This window comes from Lithobates pipiens, unplaced genomic scaffold (assembly GCF_037356315.1).
Source record: "Lithobates pipiens isolate NorthernLeopardFrog02 unplaced genomic scaffold, aLitPip1_a1.2 Scaffold_30, whole genome shotgun sequence".
Lineage (NCBI taxonomy): Eukaryota > Metazoa > Chordata > Amphibia > Anura > Ranidae > Lithobates > Lithobates pipiens.
In genome coordinates this window covers 40,031,541-40,051,851 of record NW_027507791.1, presented here as the reverse complement: position 1 = coordinate 40,051,851, position 20,311 = coordinate 40,031,541, and the positions used below count along the sequence as shown (strand labels likewise).

General features: G+C 44.0%; 1 protein-coding gene across 3 annotated transcripts in view; it reads left to right on the top strand.

Annotated features, from left to right (window-relative positions):
* Nucleotides 1-20,311, top strand: part of LOC143942668 (Fc receptor-like protein 5) — a 69,990-nt gene that overhangs the window by 22,688 nt on the left and 26,991 nt on the right. For all 3 annotated transcript variants that reach the window (XM_077464047.1, XM_077464045.1, XM_077464046.1), the window contains exons 8-11: nt 2,788-3,048; nt 6,970-7,251; nt 13,675-13,926; nt 17,701-17,961. In XM_077464047.1, the coding sequence (XP_077320173.1) occupies nt 2,788-3,048; nt 6,970-7,251; nt 13,675-13,926; nt 17,701-17,961 (1,056 nt within the window). The remainder of the gene's footprint in view (nt 1-2,787; nt 3,049-6,969; nt 7,252-13,674; nt 13,927-17,700; nt 17,962-20,311) is intronic.

The window sequence follows — 20,311 nt, the reverse complement described above, 5'->3', positions numbered from 1 at the left end:
CGTCCCTGCCATTTCGGCCGGAGAGATCGTCAAGGCAACATCTCCTGGAGAAGAAGAAGAAGAAGAAGAAGAAGAACGGAGGGCGGCGGCGACGGCGGCGACAGAAGACCGGGTCACCGCCTGTAAAAGAGCTATAAGAAGGCGCGGTGGCCCGGCAGAAGAACCGAAGAGGGGGACAAGACCCCGAAGTCGGGAGAAGAGGCCGGCGGCGAGGAAGAAAGCCGGACTCCTCCGCTAGCAAAAGAGCTACAAGAAGATAGCGGAGGAGTCCGGCGAGAAGACCCCCGAAGACGGAAGACCCCCGGAGCTGTGCAATAAAGTATTTTATCTCGTGTGTTGTGTTTTTTTTTGGTACTTTTATTTTACAGGTGAATGGGTAGGGGTACATTGTACCCCATACTCATTCACATAGGGTGGGGGGCCGGTATCCGGGGGCCCCCTTATTAAAGGGGGCTCCCGGATTCCGATAAGCCCCCCGCCCGCAGACCCCGACAACCAACGGCCAGGGTTGTGGGGAAGAGGCCCTTGTCCTCATCAACATGGGGACAAGGTGCTTTGGGGTGGGGGGGCCGCGCGGCCCCCCCTTCCCCAAGGCACACCCCATGTTGAGGGCACGCGGCCTGGTACGGCTCAGGAGGGGGGGCGCTCGCTCGCCCCCCTTTCCTGGCCGGCCGGGTAGCGTGCTCGAACAAGGGTCTGTTGTGGACTTGGGGGGGACCCCCACGCCGATTTTTTTCGGCGTTGGGGTTCCCCTTTAAGTCCATTCCAGGCGGCGGGGTCAGCGACGTCTCCTTTGCGGGCCCCGCCTACCTGGAGACGCGCTCGAAATGAGCGGACTTTCCTCCGCGTGTGTGGGCGAGTCCGTTCATTTCAAAAGTAGGGCGGATAGTATGGCGGACTTAGTACGCCGTATTAGTCCGCTCAAAAAGTGCCGTGTGTGGGCAAGTCCGTTCATTCGAAAGTATGACGGACTGTCCGTCGGATTGTCTGACGGACTAAGTTGGCCAGACAGTCCGCCCCGTGTGTACGCGGGTTAAGAAACAGAAAGCCTGACGAACAAATAACTATATTCAATATATACAAAATGTGGAACATGGATAAAGATGGAAAGAGGATCAGACACAAGGGGAGCAGGAAAGAGGCAGAAGGATACAGCATACAAGGCAGGAACAGCATACTGGCTAGCAGTATCTGACAGCAAGAAAAGCAAAACCCTGGAGCAAGAGACACTAATAGGGGAGGACCTAAATATCTTCCCAGCAGCCAGCATAAGATGGAAACTGATTCTACCTTATGCTGGCTGCTGGGAGGATATTTAGGTCCTCCGATTAGTGCCTCTTGCTCCAGTGTTTTGCTTTGCTTGCTGCCTGCTGGAAGACAACTGCTGGTGAACACTGGAATTACAACCCTCGCCCAGGGAACCATGGTGCCACCAGCAGGTGATCCAGGTCCTGGCAAGAGGCTTAGAAACTGTGTTCAAATTGTATTGCTCTCTGTGTTTCTGCTGGAATAGTAACCTTCTGTCAGGCCACCTTGGAGGCGAGGTGACAGGTGCACACCGTAGGATAAGGAGTGCACCGCAAGGTTGTGGACCCTACGGCTGACTGCTGCAGATGGGGGACAGATCCCACTGGGGTTAGAGCGTAAGATTCCCTGGGGCGCAGAGTCTAAGAGCCAGCAGGTGTTCACCAGCGCCTCTGGTGGTGAGGATGGACTTGGCTGCAACTGGCTCCAGGTCGCGACCCCCAGGGTCCCGCAGCTCACACCCACAGTAGGCAACAGGAGGATAGGGATGGTGAGGGACAAAGCCAAGGTCGGGCCACAAGCAGACAAGAATAGTCGGGGACACGCCAAAAGGTCAGGATCACAGGCAAACAGGCATAGTCAAGACACGCCAAAGTCGGTAACGGAAAACAGTAGCAGAGCACACGGCAGGAAACAGGAAGCTAACACACAAAGGAATACACAATGGTTGATCAGCACTGAAGGCCTGCAGTGCGCAGGTTAATATAGGGCTCCCTGATAGGGCCTGGGGTGGAGCCATGCTTAGAGGAGAGGTTATAAAAACCACCAGGTGGAAGTGGCTGGCCTCTAGTCTGAAGACATGAGGGGAGGTAAGCAAACACAGGAAGATCACTGCATAACCATGACACCTTCTCTCTGTGTCCTGGTGACTTTTTTCACAAGGTCTGAAAGTGAGTAGTGAGAAAAAAATTATGTACGATATCGAATTGCCCCCAGAAAAGATTTAGACAGGAAATCTTCCAATGAAGACCCTTGTTTACGTGGCAACTGTCTCAGAATGGATTTCCCCTCACTTTGGTGAGATCTTCCTTACTTCCTATTGTGTCTATAGGATAGGAAGTGAAGGGAACATTTCCCCCAATGGAACATAGATAAAAAAAAATAAAAAATACAAGGGTTTACCTTTTCTACACAATAAAAAATAAAAACATTGCCTTTAGATATACTTTATATTCTAAACACCCCCATTCTAAAACGTTAGATCTCTAGTCTACACCAGTATGAGAAAGCAAGTATATTGTTACTTTTGTAGACGGGTTAAATTCTAGTACTTGTAGTTATGGAATGTAATTGTTTTTTACTTGTCATGATTGCGCAGATTTTAATATACAGTAAATTAAAAATTGGGAAAATGTTCTAGTATTTTACTGTGAAGAAAAATAAAAACCTACTTATTCAGATAAATTGATTATTATTGTTATTATTATTAATAATAATATATTTAAAATAGTCCTTATATTGCACTTTTTTTTTTTTGTTTAGTCTGGCTCATCTTGCAAGTGCCAAACTTTATCCATGAGGGGGACTTTGTCTCACTGAAATGTTACATGTGGCGTACCGGTGTAGCCAAAAACACAACATTTTACAAAGATGACAAGATGATAAAATTTGGGGACAATCTTCCAGATTTAAGCCTTGGGTATGTGTCCAAAGATGCAAGTGGAAAATACAAGTGCACACGATTTATAAACACCGGTTCAGCTTCAAAGGTTTATACTGCGGAGGAATTTATTTCAGTAGCAGGTAACATTTGAAAACCTTCTCCCAATGTTTTTGTTTCAATCAGGGCTCTGTTGGTAAGCATGGGGCTGTCTACCCAACAGACATGTGCAATTTATTTAGTTACGAATCAAAATTCAGATGAAATTTCCGTTATTCAGGGATTCGGATGTATCTATAATGTCCGAATCACAATTTCAATGAATCCAAAATAAATTATAACAAAATTATAACAAAACAATTTCTATGAATTTGAATTCTAAAATGAATTGTAATTTAAAAATGAAATAGAATTTGAAAATGAATTTGAATTTGAAAATGAATTTGAATTTGAAAATTAATTTAAATTTCAATTTGAAATATAAATATATTTCAATGAATACAGTGAGGAATAAAAGTCAAATAAGATGATGAATCCTACTCATGCTGCTTTATAGAATATAATAAAATAGAATAGATTAGAAAGGAATAGAAAACAGAACACAACAGAATAGAAAATAAAAGAATGCAACAGTATAGAATAGAAAACAAAGGAGTATAATAGAAAAAAAAGAATAGCATTTTAGAATAAAATAGAATAGAATAGAAAGAATATAGATGTCTTCCGAAATGTTATTTTCTAAATTTGAATGTCAAAATTTGAATTTTGAATGGAATGGAATAAAACAGAAAGAATATAGCCATCTTCCTAATTTTGACTGTCAAATTTTGAATAGAATAGAATAAAATGGAAAGAATTCAAAATCCGAAATTCAAATTGATCAGAAAGTAACGAATATATGAAACAAATCCGAATATACGGAAACAAATTCCAAAAAGCAATCATTCTAACACAATGAATGTGACGAAAAACAAAATTATTAACTTAGCAAAAAAAAAAAGCAAAAACACAACAAATGTTTTCATTGTTCACATCTCTATCCAACACTGTATAAATGTTACAGGAGACAAGAGAAAAGGTACAACCTCATTAATTAATTTCTGTTACTTCATCGTCCCATTTGTATAGATAGAGAGGTGTTCTTGACCAAGAAGTTCAGCTTCAATGTAATAGCAGTAAAGGACCTGGTTATGCTGTCTTTCTGAATGGTCACAGGAAAGGTACACCAGAATTGCAAATTGATAGGTAAAACGATTTATATGTATGCAAGTAACTGTTTATTTAGTTGACTGATTGGAGTACAACATTAAGTTTACATTTTAAAAGGTTTAAACCAATAAAGTACCAATAGCTGATTGTGATCTGTAATACACAATATGGGCAAACGCTTGCAGACCTTTTACTATATCATCTGTTCCTTCTTATTGGACATTCCATTCCAAAACTATGACTATGGATTTGGTCCGCCCTAATGGATATAAAAGACTTCTCTTCTCATCTTGAAAGGCTTTCCACAAGATTTTGTAAGTGTAAGCCCCTGTACACACGGTCGGAGATTTCGTCAACCAAATCCGTCGGATTTTGCCCGTCGGATCTTGTCCGAAACTGTTGCATACACACGGTTGGACTAAGGCCGCGTACACACGGGCGGATTGTCTGCCCAACTAAGTTCGTCAGACAATCCGACAGACAGTCCGTTCAAAATTAGCATGAACGGACTTGACCACACACGATGAGCAGACAGTCCGCTGAAAGCGTGCGTGATGACGTGTACAGCACGTACGACGGGACTAGAAAAACGACGTCCTATACACTGCAATGCAACCTTCGGCCGTGTAAATCCTTTCTGAGCATGTGCCATACTTAGTCTGTCCAACTTGCCTACACACGAGCGGACTGTCCGCTGAAACCAAGTTTGGACGGACAAAACCAAGTTTGAACGGACTGTCTTACGGAAATTCCGTAAGACTTTGTTCGTCAGATTGTCCGCTGAAAAAGTCCGCTGAAGCCCACACACGAGCGGATTGTCCGCTGAAACACGGTTCAGCGGACTAAGTTGGACAGACAATCCGCCCGTGTGTACGCGGCCTAAGTTGTCGAAAAATCCGATCATTCAGAACATGATGACGTAGTTTCGTTACGATGGGACTACGTTCAGGCTAGTAGCCAAAAGCTTTGATGTAGGAATTTGATCTGAGCATGCGTGGCACTTGGTCCGATCAAAATTCTCTACACATGATCGGAGTATGTCCTATCAAACCAGTTGGTCGGAAAATATTTCCAACAAGTTGGAAAATTGGGTCCGACGGATATTGCGACGGAATCAGTCCGATGCATACCACACACAGTCGGATTATCCGACAACACGGTCTGATAGGACACATTCCAACGGATTCTCCGACCGTGTGTACAAGGGCTAAGTGTACCATTCAGTCAAAAGAGCAAGTACTTACAGTATATTAGACAAGAAGATATGGCTTGCATTTGACATTCAAATTCATTCCACAAGTGTTAACTTGGGTTGAGTTCAGGCCTCTGTGCTGACCACTCAAGTTCCTCCACACCAGACTGATCAAAGTGTGGCCTAACCTATGGGCTTTGACCCCTGGGTGTGTTTTTTGGGGGTGTGCTCCCATTCAGCCAAAAGAGCAAGTACTGATATTGGACAAGAAGACCTGGCTTGCATTTGGAATTCAAATTTACCCCAAAGGTGTTCATGGATTTGTGCTTGGGCCACAGTCAAGGCTGGATCAGAATTGGGTCTCCTCCAAAGTGCTGCCACAAGGCTGGAGGCGCACAGTTGTCTAAAATGTTTATATCGTAGTGTTACCTGTACCCTTTACTGAATATTCCAATATTCAGTCATTTGGAGAGGGTTTAAATACTTTTGCTCATATATGCTTTAAACTATTTAGGTAAAATGTTTAAATAGTTGACAGTCTAGAGATCCTCAAACTACGGCCCTCCAGCTGTTGTAAAACTACACATCTCATGGGGCATTGTAAAACTCTAAGCCCTTGTACACACGGTCGGAGATTCCGACGGAATGTGTCCGATCGGACCGTTTTGACGGATATTTCGACTGTGTGTGTTCTCCATCGGACTGTTTCCGTCGGAGTATCCGACGGACCTAGTTTTCCAACTTGTTTGTAAAATTTTCCGACAAAATGCTCCGATCGGACATACTCCGATCATGTGTAGAGAATTCCGATCGGACAAAGTGCCACACATGCTCAGATCAAATTCCTACATCAAAGCTATTGGCTACTAGCCTGAATGTAGTCCCGTTGTAACGAAATAACGTCATCACGTTCTGAATGATTGGATTTTCCGACAACTTCGTCCGACCGTGTGTATACAACAGTTTCGGACAAAATCCGACGGACAAAATCCGACGGATTTGGTTGTCGGAATGTCCGACCGTGTGTACAAGGGCTTACATTCACAGACATGACTAGGCATGATGGGAATTGTAGTTCCTGAACAACTGGAGGGCCGTAGTTTGAAGACCCATGGTATAGACCAGTGATTCTCAACTAGGGTTCCTCCAGAGGTTGCTAGGGGTTCCTTCAGCATTGGGCCATTTCTGCCTCTCGGATAAGTTCCCACCGACACCATTGATCTTTTCAGCTATCTGTAAGGGGGGTAATTCTTTGGAAATGACCACAAGTGTAAGGACCATTCTTCTCACTGATCATCACACTAATGCATCATGAGTTGTAGATTTCTACTTTTTAGCAGGGGTTCCCTGAGACTGGCGAACTATTTCAAGGGTTCCTCTGTGTTGAAAAGGTTGAGAAAGGCTGGTGTAGACATTAAAAATTGATTGTAGTAGATGAGCTTCAACTGATATGATGTTAACTAGAAAGTAAAACAGATGTCATGTTTTGCCTTTTGCTCTCTGCTGAGTAGAGATAAGTCCACACCAAGGTCAAACGATTTACTGTACAACATGGACCATCTAGGCAAGGTAAAAGTGAGATAAAAAGATATTTATTTTTTGTCTTATGGCTGATTTATTTAATTATAACTCTCCCCTGTATCTCCTGCATTTCATTTTCTAGATCTTTTTTCTCCCCCGGAAGTATTAGTCAGCCCATACTCAATGAATGAAGGTGCGGACATGACTCTCACCTGTCACACCGTCCTCAGTCCCCGGAAACAGTCTACAGAATTGGTTTTTACTTTCTACAAAGATGGGCAGCAGGTGCGGGAACCTGGTGTATCAGAGAAGTACGAGATTCAGTCAGTGCAGCCAAAAGATTCTGGGGATTATACCTGTAAAGTGTCTAATAAAAAAGGAACTGTGACCAAGACAAGCAAAGCGATCTCCATCCAAATACAAGGTGTGTGTAGAACATAGGCTTCTATTTAGGAGGCTGTTTATGAAACGACAGATGTTATTAGAAGGTCAGCTCTACGCAAGTGCTTTGTGTACTTGGTGTACTAAACTAAGGGAAAATTCCTTTGCAAAGTGAAAATTCTGTTACCTTTAGTAAATCAACTCCTAAATATCCTCTAGAAATTAGCTGAATTACAGATTTTGTCTTGTTTTGAGAAATTTGCCTTACATTTTATGATGCAAAATTTGAATACAAAAAAAAAGTGCATTATGTTTTCCAACAAATCCAGGTTATTATCCAGTAAACACTGGCATGGTGATCAAACAACTTTGTTTATAAACAAAGGGTTAGGTTTAGTGATATGGTTAGAGCTATCATTAGTACAGGGCCACTTTAATGTTGACATATACTTCGTAGGTTTTTGGTTTCATTCAGACCAAATGGTCAAACTTGATATAGAAATTGATCGAAACGCCTTTTTTGGCTTTTGGTCCATTTGTTTACTCAAAACTAAGGATGAACGAAGTGTTCGCATTCAAGGCGCCTGTGTATCCTTACCAACCACTGATGTTATCTGGCCTATTCACTTACATGACTGGTAATCTCCAGCCATGTAAGCAAAGAGGTGGGGACAGGGGGTGACATACTTTGCTAAATATGGCCACATGGCCATATTTGGCCAATAACATTAGTAATCATGCCCCCCCACTGCTGCCTATTCCCTTATATTGCCAATGACAGCTTGGGGAGCTGGTCAAAAACTTTATGATTTTGTTACCATAGAGAAGGTCTCCCAGAGCACTTGCCCCACATAGGACTAGATCACGATCCTTAAAGTGTAGAAGCTTGAAAATAAATGTGGAGTGGAATTTACTAGACATGTGCATTAGTTTTCGTCCGAACACATTTTCGTCCGAATTTCAGCTATTTTCGTTTTCGTTTTGACAAACGATAACGAAAGCACAAAATCCGAAAAACGAAAGATCCGACATAAATAAATGCTTTATTTTAGTTTTCATTGTTACAACAGTTCGATATAGAATAGGAGATTCGACATGACTCTGACAACAATGTGTCTATAGAACCTGTGACCTTACCTCTATTAGTCCAAGATTATATAGAGAAAATATCCGACAGAGAAAAAAGATTTGACAGAGAGAAAAGATTCTGCAAGTTACTGTCCTAAAAAGTGTTTGGGGACCCGGGTCCTGCCCCAGGGGACATGTATCAATGCAAAAAAAAGTTTTAAAAACGGCCGTTTTTTCGGGAGCAGTGATTTTAATAATGATTAAAGTGAAACAATAAAAGTGTAATATTCCTTTAAATTTCGTAGGGGGGGGGGGGTTGTCTATAGTATGCCTGTGAAGGGGTGCATGTTTCCCGTGCTTAGAATTGTCCCCGCACAAAGTGTCATTTATGCAGGAAAAAAAGCCCTTTAAAATCACTCGCAGCTATAATGAATTGTCGGCTCCGTAATACAGAGAACACTCATTGAAAGTCATTGATAAAAAAAAAAATAAAAAAATTAAAAAAAAAGCGTGGGGGTCCCCCAAATTCAATTACCAGGCCCTTCAGGTCTGGTATGGATATTAAGGGGAACCCTGCCTCAAATTTAAGAAAAAATTTGATGTGGGGTTCCCCCTAAATATCCATAACCAGACCCTTCAGGTCTGGTATGGATATTAAGGGGAACCCCGCATCAAATAAAAAAAAAAATTGACGTGGGGTTCCCCCTAAAAATCCATACCAGACCCTTTATCCGAGCACGCAACCTGGCAGGCCGCAGGAAAAGAGGGGGGGACGAGCCCCCCTCCCTCCTGAACCGTACCAGGCCACATGCCCTCAACATTGGGAGGATGCTTTGGGGGTCTGTGACCCCTCAAAGCACCTTGTCCCCATGTTGATGAGGATAAGGGCCTCATCCCCACAACCCTGGCCGGTGGTTGTGGAGGTCTGCGGGCGGGGGGCTTATCAGAATCTGGAAGCCCCCTTTAACAAGGGGACCCCCAGATCCCGCCCCCCCCGTTTGAAATGGTAAGGGGGTACAAAAGTACCCCTACCATTTCACAAAGAAAGTGTAAAAAATGGTTAAATAAAAGAAACACACTTTTGAAAAATTCCTTTATTAAAAATAAAAAAATAAAAAAAAGATTCCAGCGGCGGTATTCCACTCTTGCTATCCAGCGACGGACGGTCATCTCTCCAGCGATGTCTCATGTCATCCAGCGCAGCGAATCCTCCGTCCTTCTTCTGTCTCCGTGGAGGAGACACTGCAAGGATTCCGGCGGCTGACGTTTCTTATATACGGAGGGCGGGGCCACCCGTCACCTGACCCCGCCCCCCTCTGACGCAAGGGGAAACCCGGGGTTCCCTGTAACGTAGGGGTGACCCGCACCCCTCTGATGTAACACAGGCAGATTTCCGTTACATCAGAGGGGGGGCGGGGTCACCCATACGTCACGGGGAACCCTGGGTTTCCCCTTGCGTCAGAGGGGGGCGGGGTCAGGTGACGGGTGGCCCCGCCCTCCGTATATAAGAAACGTCAGCCGCCGGAATGCCTGTAGTGTCTCCGTGGAGGAGACAGAAGAAGGATGGATCGCTGCGCTGGATGAGATGAGACATCGCTGGAGAGATGACCGTCCGTCGCTGGATAGCAAAAGTGGATTACCGCCGCTGGAATCTTTTTTTTATTTTTTTATTTTTAATAAAGGAATTTTTCAAAAGTGTGTTTGTTTTATTTAACCATTTTTTACATTTTCTTTGTGAAATGGTAGGGGTACTTTTGTACCCCCTTACCATTTCAAACAGGGGGGGCGGGATCTGGGGGTCCCCTTGTTAAAGGGGGCTTCCAGATTCTGATAAGCCCCCCGCCCGCAGACCTCCACAACCACCGGCCAGGGTTGTGGGGATGAGGCCCTTGTCCTCATCAACATGGGGACAAGGTGCTTTGAGGGGTCACAGACCCCCAAAGCATCCTCCCAATGTTGAGGGCATGTGGCCTGGTACGGTTCAGGAGGGAGGGGGGGCCGCTCTCTCATCCCCCCCCTCTTTTCCTGCGGCCTGCCAGGTTGCGTGCTCGGATAAAGGGTCTGGTATGGATTTTTAGGGGGAACCCCACGTCAATTTTTTTTTTAAATTTGACGCGGGGTTCCCCTTAATATCCATACCAGACCTGAAGGGTCTGGTTATGGATATTTAGGGGGAACCCCACGTCAAATTTTTTCTTAAATTTGAGGCAGGGTTCCCCTTAATATCCATACCAGACCTGAAGGGCCTGGTAATTGAATTTGGGGGACCCCTACGCTTTTTTTAAAATTTATTTATTTATTTTTTTTTTTAAACAATTCTATTGAAAAGAGGTAATAGGCACAAAGGTTCAGATATACAGCGAGATCCCCAACAATCGGGGGGGTAAGATGTCAACAAAATTGCAAATTAAACATACATCGAGTTCGGTAAGACTGTGTACATGAACATTCTTGGACTGAAAGGACCATAAAGGTGTGAGATGTATAGGTGCAGACTGCTAGGTACAGGGCAACTACCAAGAGTGGGAGAAAGGGGGAGTTGAGATGGAGAGGAGCATAAGGGGGGCTTGGTATGATCTGCAACAGGGGGCTAAGGAGATATCTGTCCCAGTGAGGTAGGAGGGTCCATCTGGGGGATAGGGTTGGAGCTCAAAGCAAGGGGGGATGGATCCGTTTCAGAGAGATCCAGGGGTAAATGGTAGGGCAAGGTAGGTAATAGATTTCCAAGTCGCTTCATGTAGGTTCCTGAAAGACGCTTTGGATAAAGGCTGGAGTGACGTCATGTTGGGGGTCTGTGACATGGAGTGCAGTGGTATGTCTGTGTGCCTAGGTTGGAGGAGAAGGGGCAGAAGGGTGTGGGTGTGGAAAAGAGGGGAAAAGGAGAAAAAGAGAGGAGGGGGGAGGGGGGGTGGTGGGGAAGGGAGGCAGCCGTGGGATGTAAAGGTACAGAAGAGACTGGGGACGTTTGGGGTCCCCTTCTTATTTATTTTTTTATCAATGACTTTCAATGAGTGTTCTCTGTATTACGGAGCTGACAATTCATTATAGCTGCGAGTGATTTTAAAGGACTTTTTTTCCTGCATAAATGACACTTTGTGCAGGGACAATTCTAAGCACGGGAAACATGCGCCCCTTCACAGGCATACTATAGACAACCCCCCCCCTACGAAATTTAAAGGAATATTACACTTTTATTGTTTCACTTTAATCATTATTAAAATCACTGCTCCCGAAAAAACGGCCGTTTTTAAAACTTTTTTTTGCATTGATACATGTCCCCTGGGGCAGGACCCGGGTCCCCAAACACTTTTTAGGACAGTAACTTGCATATTAGCCTTTAAAATTAGCACTTTAGATTTTGAACGTTGGAGTCCCATAGACTTTAATAGGGTTCTAAAGTATGCTATATAGTTAGCTCCGTCAAATCTTCTTTATACATTGACAGACACCATAAGCCTTCCAAGACAGATTCGACCGTAATTCATGTGGATTTTCGGACGAATGCAATTTTTGAACGAAAAACGAAATAAATAAAAACGAATTTCGGGAGTAACTAAATAAATTAAGTTTTCGGACGAAAACGAAATTCCGAAACGAAATAGTTTACTCTGCACATGTCTAGAATTTACCCACGGTTGCTGGAATATGTTGAGCACGGTCCACAGTGAAGGAGGAAAACCCTAGCATTAGGGAGCAGTTTTGTGAGCAGGTGTTCATTAAAAGTAATGGGATCCATCCCCTTTACCCCTTCAAGGAGGTCCAGGATACACAAGTTATTCTGATGGTTAAGGTTTTTCGCATCCTCTGCTAGGTTTTCAAAGGTTTCTTTTTTAGTGTGTTTGAGTCAGCAACATGATTGGTCTCTCTGCCTTCAGTGGAGAAGACCTGCTGTTCCACCTCTGCAATATACTCTCTGAAGGAGTCTATTTCCCTCCTAATGAGCCCAATTTTGGACAGCAGGTGTTTAAATTTTAGTAGTCAGGGGTGACTGGCAAGTAGGTATGACATTCATAACTACTGTGAGGTACTCGGTTTCCTGCTGCTGTGAATCCCGAGGCTCAATCTGTGTGAATGCCATGTGAATAGTAATGTCAACTGTGTTGGCTTCACCCACCGGGTCCTGGGAGTCAGTCACCAGTGTAGTGGATAGTGGCTTGATTCTTCCTTCTGGACATGACCCAGTGGCAGCAATGAGGTAGTGAAAGCAGTGGTGGCTGGTGCTCAATATTTTGGGGACGGCGGCAAACCAATGCCACCCCCCTGGCGGGAGACACAGGGGGTTTTCCCCTCATGGGAGACAGACATGAGGGCGGGTAACACCAGCACCACCCCCCCTCGTGGGAGACTACCCCCCCATGGGAGATGGACGTGAAGGTGGCGATCACCAGCACCACTCTCTCCCCCTCGCGGGAGACGGGTGGGACGGACGGGAAGGTGGAAGGCCTCCTTACCTTCGGAGGCAGATGCCCAAGATGACACTCCGATCTAATCTCCTCCTCCCTCTCCTGTCCGAGCCAGGAGAAGTGCTGGATGTAGCTGAGCCGCTGTAGGTGAGCCATCCCTGGAGACCTCACTACCGTGGCCGTTGCTTCATCTCCTGTCTGAATAGGAAGTGGGTCCTGAGACTTCCTGGCCAATCGGCCTCAGGAGCCACTTTCTGATAGGCCGGGAGGAGAACCAGGAAGACAATAGCGAATATAAATTTGCTATTGACACACAACTTGTCGGGATCAGGGTGCATCATGTCCTTTTTTTAAGCTAATTAATGCCTCAGGCTCTAATCATGTGCGTCTAAAAAAAAAAACCATTGAAATCCATGCGTCCAGTGTCCGCATGTAGATTAGGGGGCCGGACACATGGATAGGGGGAGAAGCACCCCTGCGCCCCTTATGCACGGGCTGCCACTGAGTGAAAGGTGTTCTAGGGTAGGTAAGACTTACTGCACGCTTAGGATGGAGGATAAAAGATGTGGTTCTGAGAGCTCTGCTAAAAGCAGCCTTCACCCAGTGCCAACATGGACATGCCTTCTGTTTGTGTTTTTATTTAGTTTACTTTGCTTAGTAATATTATAAACATTGCTTGCACCGGTAAATGTTCCCCAGGGCAGTGCCCACCCCCAATTCTACGTTTTGACAACTCTTTGCCTATTAGCCCACAAAATGGGCATTTTTTACACATTTGGTTTCCATTGATTTCAGTAGGGTTCAGGTGTGTCATCCAAATTTCATTGAAGTTCGGCAAACCCTGCTTGAACCAAACCCAGGTAAGTTCAATTCCTCACTTAAAACAATAAAACGCTAGTAGAAATGTCCTAGCATCTTTTCAGCAAAATAGATGAAAACAATCAGACAAACAAAAAAATGATACTTGTTGAATGTATTTTTTTGTGTCTTTTTAGGTATGGCCGTGGTGGCTTTCACGCCAAATGTTGGGAAAATTATTACTGGTGAATCCATGACTTTCATGTGTAACGTGGATTCTAACATGAAAGGAGATCAGACGTTTTACTGGTACAAAGACAACGAGAAGATAAAGGAGACCCAACAGAGATTTACAATTCAATCTGCAAGCGTGAATGACAGTGGATATTACCAATGTCGGTCCAGCGTAACTCATTTAAGTGATCCTGTCAGGTTGGATGTTTCCAACAGTAAGTAAAAAGTACAAAATAATCAATTACTTCTGTACTAGATGAAATATCTGTTTTTGGTTACCAAACTTTTCTTAGTTTGGGATGGAATGGAATGGGAAAGGGTTACCACTTCCATCCAACTAATCAAAAACAGAGCTTCTTATCCTACACTCAAACCATAATTCCAAAACCAAGACCTCCTGGACACCACCCACCATCTTTGAATGAATGAATGAATGACTTATATAGCGCTACCTATACGAACTGAATCGCCTCAGGGTGCTTTTCTTGCCACCGGTGTACATCTGCAGCTATTTATGCGGTCCTTTAACCTGTAGAGTCCCGACGCACTTACAACATTGACATACACATACACATATTATGGCTAATTCTTTTGGATGGGGTCTAATTAACCTACCTGCATGTCTTTGGAGTGTGGGAGGAAACCAGAGTACCCGGAGGAAACCCACGCAGGCACAGGGAGAACATGCAAACTCCAGGCAGATAGTGTCATGGTCGGGATTTGAACCAGCAACCATATTGCTGCTCGGTGAAAGTGCTAACCACTACACCACTGTGCTGCCCAAAGACCAAGGCCAAGAGTCTCGGGGTAATTTTTGACTCACAAATGTCAATGGATGCACAAATAGGAGCAGTAGTCAGTGGTGCTCACCATCTGTTACGCCTGCTATGTAGACTCATCCCCTTTATCCCAAAGAATGACAAAGCAGTGGTAGTCGGAACAGTCATTAATTCACGACTGGACTACGCAAACTCACTTTATATAGGATTACCCCAATATCAACTTGCGCGATTACAACTTATCCAAAACACGGCGGCAAGGCTGATAACAGGAAAAAAAACTCTGGGAATCCATCTCCCCTACCCTGAGGAACCTACATTGGCTAACCGTAAAGAATCGGATCACAGTCAAGACCCTCTGCCTCACCCACAAATGCGTGCATAAAGACGCTCCTCAATACCTAATTGAGAAAATAAATCATTACACACCAAGCCGCAGTCTACGATCATCTAACAAAAACCTCCTCCTCGTTCCCAAAGCATTGTACAAATCGAAGGGAGATCGGAGATTCGCTGTCCAAGGACCTCGGCTATGGAACGCTCTACCAACCAACATCTGCCTGGAAGAAAACCACCAGGCCTTTAGGAAAAAACTCAAGACCTTCCTCTTCTAGTTGATGACAACTAAGCTCTTCACAGCGCCTTGAGGCGATTCAGTTCGCGTTGTGCGCTTTACAAATATTTAATTCATTCATTCATCTGGGTGCTGTGTTTCTCCATTCTGGGAGACTTCCCCTCACTTCCTGTTGTGTCCTCTGACAAGAAGTGAGGAGGAACTCTCAAAGAAGACCTAGACAGCAATAAAGCCCTTTTATTAGTAGAATTGTGAAGAGTCAGATGGATTTTCTTGCTTCTGTGTCCGTTCCGATGATTCCCTTTACTTTCTATGCTATTGCCTGGACAGTTAATCCATTTGGACAGTCCAATTGAAAATGACCATCTAAGTTAACCGATAGAAAAAAAAAAAATTATAACCTCCATATAAAGAACCCTATACTTGCAGTTGATCCAGAGGAAGGCAAAAAAATCTATATAAAGCATGGTCCAATTTGCTCCAGAGGGGATGAAAACGCCTCCAGATCCCCTGAAGGCAACTGGTTATTCCCTGGATCAGCAATCCCTGGTGTTATTGCCTTTAAATGTTAATATTTGATTTATGCACTTATGTTTTGTGCATTCAAGAAAGCATCTGGCTCTTTTTAAAAATATAACTAGTTCTTGAGGGAGTCTATTGCACACATTCACAGCTCTTACTATGAAGAAGTCTTTCTGTGTGTGGAGGTTTCCTCCAGACGTTATGTGGGCCCCCATGTCTTTTGTAATGACCTTCAAATGAATAACAAAATGGTGGTGGGAAACCTCCCTGACGTAGACATAAAGGGTCATGAACTTCCTCTTCCCAACCCTATGCAAAACTGTCCAATTTAATTGAAGAAAAAATAGAATGTAACATCTAAAAGTTGAGACACTGTCATTATAGCCCAGGGGGTGAAAAAAAAAGCTAAATGTTTTTCTTATTGTATTATCCACACCAAAGGGGTCTAGTTTTAACACATTTGTTGGATGAACATTGCATGCAATGGCCCAGCCTGCATGAATTTTCCCGTATTTTCTCTATTAAGAATACTTCCTAGGATCCTCAGCTCCATCTAGTGGTCAAAATGCTGAATTTCTTTTTTTAAATACCTTGGTCGGAAAATATGCAACATTTCAGCCACTAGATGGAGCTGACGTTCCTAGAAAATTAAACAATTTGAGAAAATATGGGAAGATGTATGCAGGGTGGGCCAATTCTTGTGACGTTCATCAACTAAATATGTTTCATAGTTAGTAAGGTTGAATAAAGACACTGGTCCATCCAGTTCAACCTGAGTGAGTGTCTACAATTGTCCCTATCCTTGTACATTGCACTCTCACATCACATGTCCCTACCCTCAAGGAGCCCACAATCCAAGGTCCCCATTCATTTATGAGGGCCAATTAACCTACCTGCATGTCTTTGGATACTGGGAGGAAGCTCATGCAGGCACAGGGAGAACATGCAAACTCCAGGCAGGTAGTGTTGTGGTGTGGTTGGGATTTGAACTAGGGACCCTTCTTACTGCTAGGCAAGAGTGCTAACCACTACACCACTGTGCCACCCAATTCAGTAATGTTATAACTCTAACCCTTGGTATGAAGAATACGATAAGAAAATCCCTTTAAGGAAAATTCCTCCAGGCTGCATGTCTTTGGATGGTGGGAGGAAACCCATGCAGGCACAGGGAGAACATGCAAACTCCAGGCAGGTAGTGTTGTGGTTGGGATTATGAACTAGCGACCCTTCTTACTGCTAGGCAAGAGTGCTAACCACTACAAAACTGTGCCATCCAATTCAGTCACGTTATAACTCTAACCCTTGGTATGAAGAATACAATAAGAAAAACCCTTTAAGGAAAATTCCTCCAGGCTGGGCCAACGATTTTGACATTCGTCCAACAAATGTTCTATCAATAGACCACTAAGTGTACGTAAAGAGAGATACGTTCAGAATGAACAGGCTCACAACTACTGGCACTAGAGTAGCTCACTGCTGCCTTCTATGAGACTAACTTTTAGGAAAATTACAGGTTCATGTTAAATATTTAAATTTATTATTGTTGGTCGTTGTCTGAATAGGGCTCTCAGGTTTTAGACCAGTGATTCTCAACCAGGGTTCCGTGGAACCATAGGGTTCCTCCAGAGGTTGCTAAGGGTTCCTTCAGCATTGGGCCATTTCTGCCTCTCAAATAAGTTCCCACTGGCACCATTGATATTTTTAGCTATCTGTAAGGAGGTAAATCTTCCCAATGACCACAAGTGTAAGGACCATTCTTCCCACTGACCATCACACTAATGTATCATGAGTTGTAGATTTCTAATTTTTAGCAGGGGGTTCCCCAAGACTGGAGAACTATTTCAAGGGTTCCTCTGTGTTGAAAAGGTTGAGAAAGGCTGTTTTAGACACTCATGAACTTGGTCATCAAGAACCTTTTCCAGTTCCATGTCCACCATCCTCTCTGAACAACTTTGTACATAGGCAATATTTTCTATTAAATATGGGAGACGTTGATGATTTATCCCACAGTTTTTACTCTAAATCAAAATATATTTTTTGTATATGCCGACTAGTTAACATTGGCAGCAAGTACGTTACTCAAAAATAACTTAGGATAATGTTTTACATTTCAGGTGACCTCATTATACAAGCTCCTCCTATTATCAATGAAGGTGATGATCTGACCCTGGACTGCCACCATCGGTCTGGCTTGGACTTTTCACAGGTGGAATTTTACAAGGATGGAGTCTTTATGAAAATTTTGGACAGTGAGTCCAATTTGCGGGTTGGAAAAGCCTACAAGAATATAACGGGGGCCTATCGCTGCATAAAAAAAAGGAAATTGTCTTATATTACCAGGCTCTACATTGCGGAAGTGTTTGTTTCAATCACAGGTAACATCCTAATGGCAGTTTATCCTCGTTGATTTTTCTTTTTTGAAAGATGAATTGGGTGGCAGGTGGGTAAGCCTTAACCTTGGCATATTAGAAATGGCTATATGATTGGAACACTCCTGTCACTTGAAGTGTGCGTGGCCAAAAGTTTATTTTTAGTTTTTAAATGGAGCAGGGAAGGTTTGGAAACTCTGAGATATTTAATGCCTTCCTTTTCCCTCCAATAACCGGTTCCTGACCGACTCCCTTCCATATATGGGGGCAGAATGGCTCCCCTGCACGAAACCCCATACAGATACTGGTTCCTTTAAGAGCCGCTAGAGGGCACGCACGACGTTGATGCGCATGGCCAGGGGTAGGAACAGCGAAATGTCCCCTCTCCTACTCAATCCTATCCCCATACAGTTAGAACACAGTGAGGGAACACACAATTAACCCTTTGATCGCCCCCTATTGTTAACCTCTTCCCTACCATATCATTTACACAGTAATCAGTGCATTTTTATAGCACTGATCGCTGCATAAATGTCAATGGTCCCAAAAATGTGTCAAAAGTGTCCGATGTGTCCGCCGCAATGTTGCAATACCACTAAAAATCACAGATCATGGCCATTACTATTTAAAAAAAATTCCATAAATCTTTCTCATAGTTTGTAGACGAGATACATTTTGCGCAAACCAATAAATATACTCTTATTTAGATTTTTGTTTTACCAAAAATATGTAGAAGAATATACAGTATCTCACAAAAGTGAGTACACTCCTCACATTTCTGTAAATATTTTCTTCTATCTTTTCATGTGACAACACTGAAGAAATGACACTTGTCTACAATGTAAAGTAGTGAGTGTACAGCTTGTATAACAGTGTACATTTGCCGTCCCCTCAAAATAACTTGACACACAGCCATTAATGTCTAAACTGCTGGCAACAAAAGTGAGTACACCTCTAAGAGAAAATGTCCAAATTGGGCCCAAAGTGTCAATATTTTGTGTGGCCACCATTATTTTCCAGCACTGCCATAACCCTCTTGGGCATGGAGGTCACCAGAGCTTCACAGGTTGCCACTGGAGTCCTCTTCCCCTCCCCCATGATGACATCACGGAGCTGGTGGGTGTTGGAGACCTTGCGCTCCTCCATCTTCCGTTTGAGGATGTCCCACAGATGATCAATAGGGTTTAGGTCTGGAGACATGCTTGGCCAGTCCATTACATTTACCCTCAGCTTCTTTAGCAAGGCAGTGGTCATCTTGGCAGTGAGTTTGGGGTGGTTATCATGTTGGAATACTACCCTACGGCCCAGTCTCTGAAGGGAGGGGATCATGCTCTGCTTCAGTATGTCACAGTACATGTTGGCATTCATGGTCCCCTCAATGATCTGCAGCCCCCCAGTGCCGGCAGCACTCATGCAGCCCCAGACCATGACACTCCCACCACCATGCTTGACTGTAGACAAGACACGCTTGTCTTTTTCCTCCTCACCTGGTTGCCCCCACACACGCTTGTCACCATCTGACACCAAATACGTTTATCTTAGTCTCATCAGAGCACAGGACATGGTTCCAGTAATCCATGTCCTTAGTCTGCTTGTCTTCAGCAAACTGCAGGCTTTCTTGTGCATCATCTTTAGAAGAGGCTTCCTTCTGGGATGACAGCCATGCAGACCAATTTGATGCAGTGTGCGGCGTATGGTCTGAGCACTGACGGGCTGACCCCCCACCCCTACAACCTCTGCAGCAATGCTGGCAGCACTCATACATCTATTTCCCAAAGACAACCTCTGGATATGACGCTGAGTACGTGACCTCAACTTTTTTGGTGGACCATGGCGAGGCCTGTTCTGGGTGGAACCTTTCCTGTTATACCGCTGTATGGTCTTGGCCACCATGCTGCAGCTCAGTTTGAGGATCTTGGCAATCTTCTTATAGCCTAGGCCATCTTTATGTAGAGCAACAATTTTTTTTTTCAGATCCTCAGAGAGTTCTTTGCCACGAGGCGCCATGTTGAACTTCTAGTGACCAGTATGAGAGAGTGAGAGCGAGAACACCAAACTTAACACACCTGCTCCCCATTCACACCTGAGACCTTGTAACACTAACGAGTCACATGGCACCGGGGAGGGAAAATGGCTGATTGGGCCCAGTTTGGACATTTTCACTTAGGGGTGTACTCACTTTTGTTGCCAGCAGTTTAGACATTAATGGCTGTGTGTTGAGTTATTTTGAGGGGGCAGGAAATTTACACTGTTATACAAGCTGTACACTCACTACTTTACATTGTAGACAAGTATCATTTCTTCAGTGTTGTCACAGGAAAAGATAAAATAAAATATTTACAAAAATGTGAGGGGT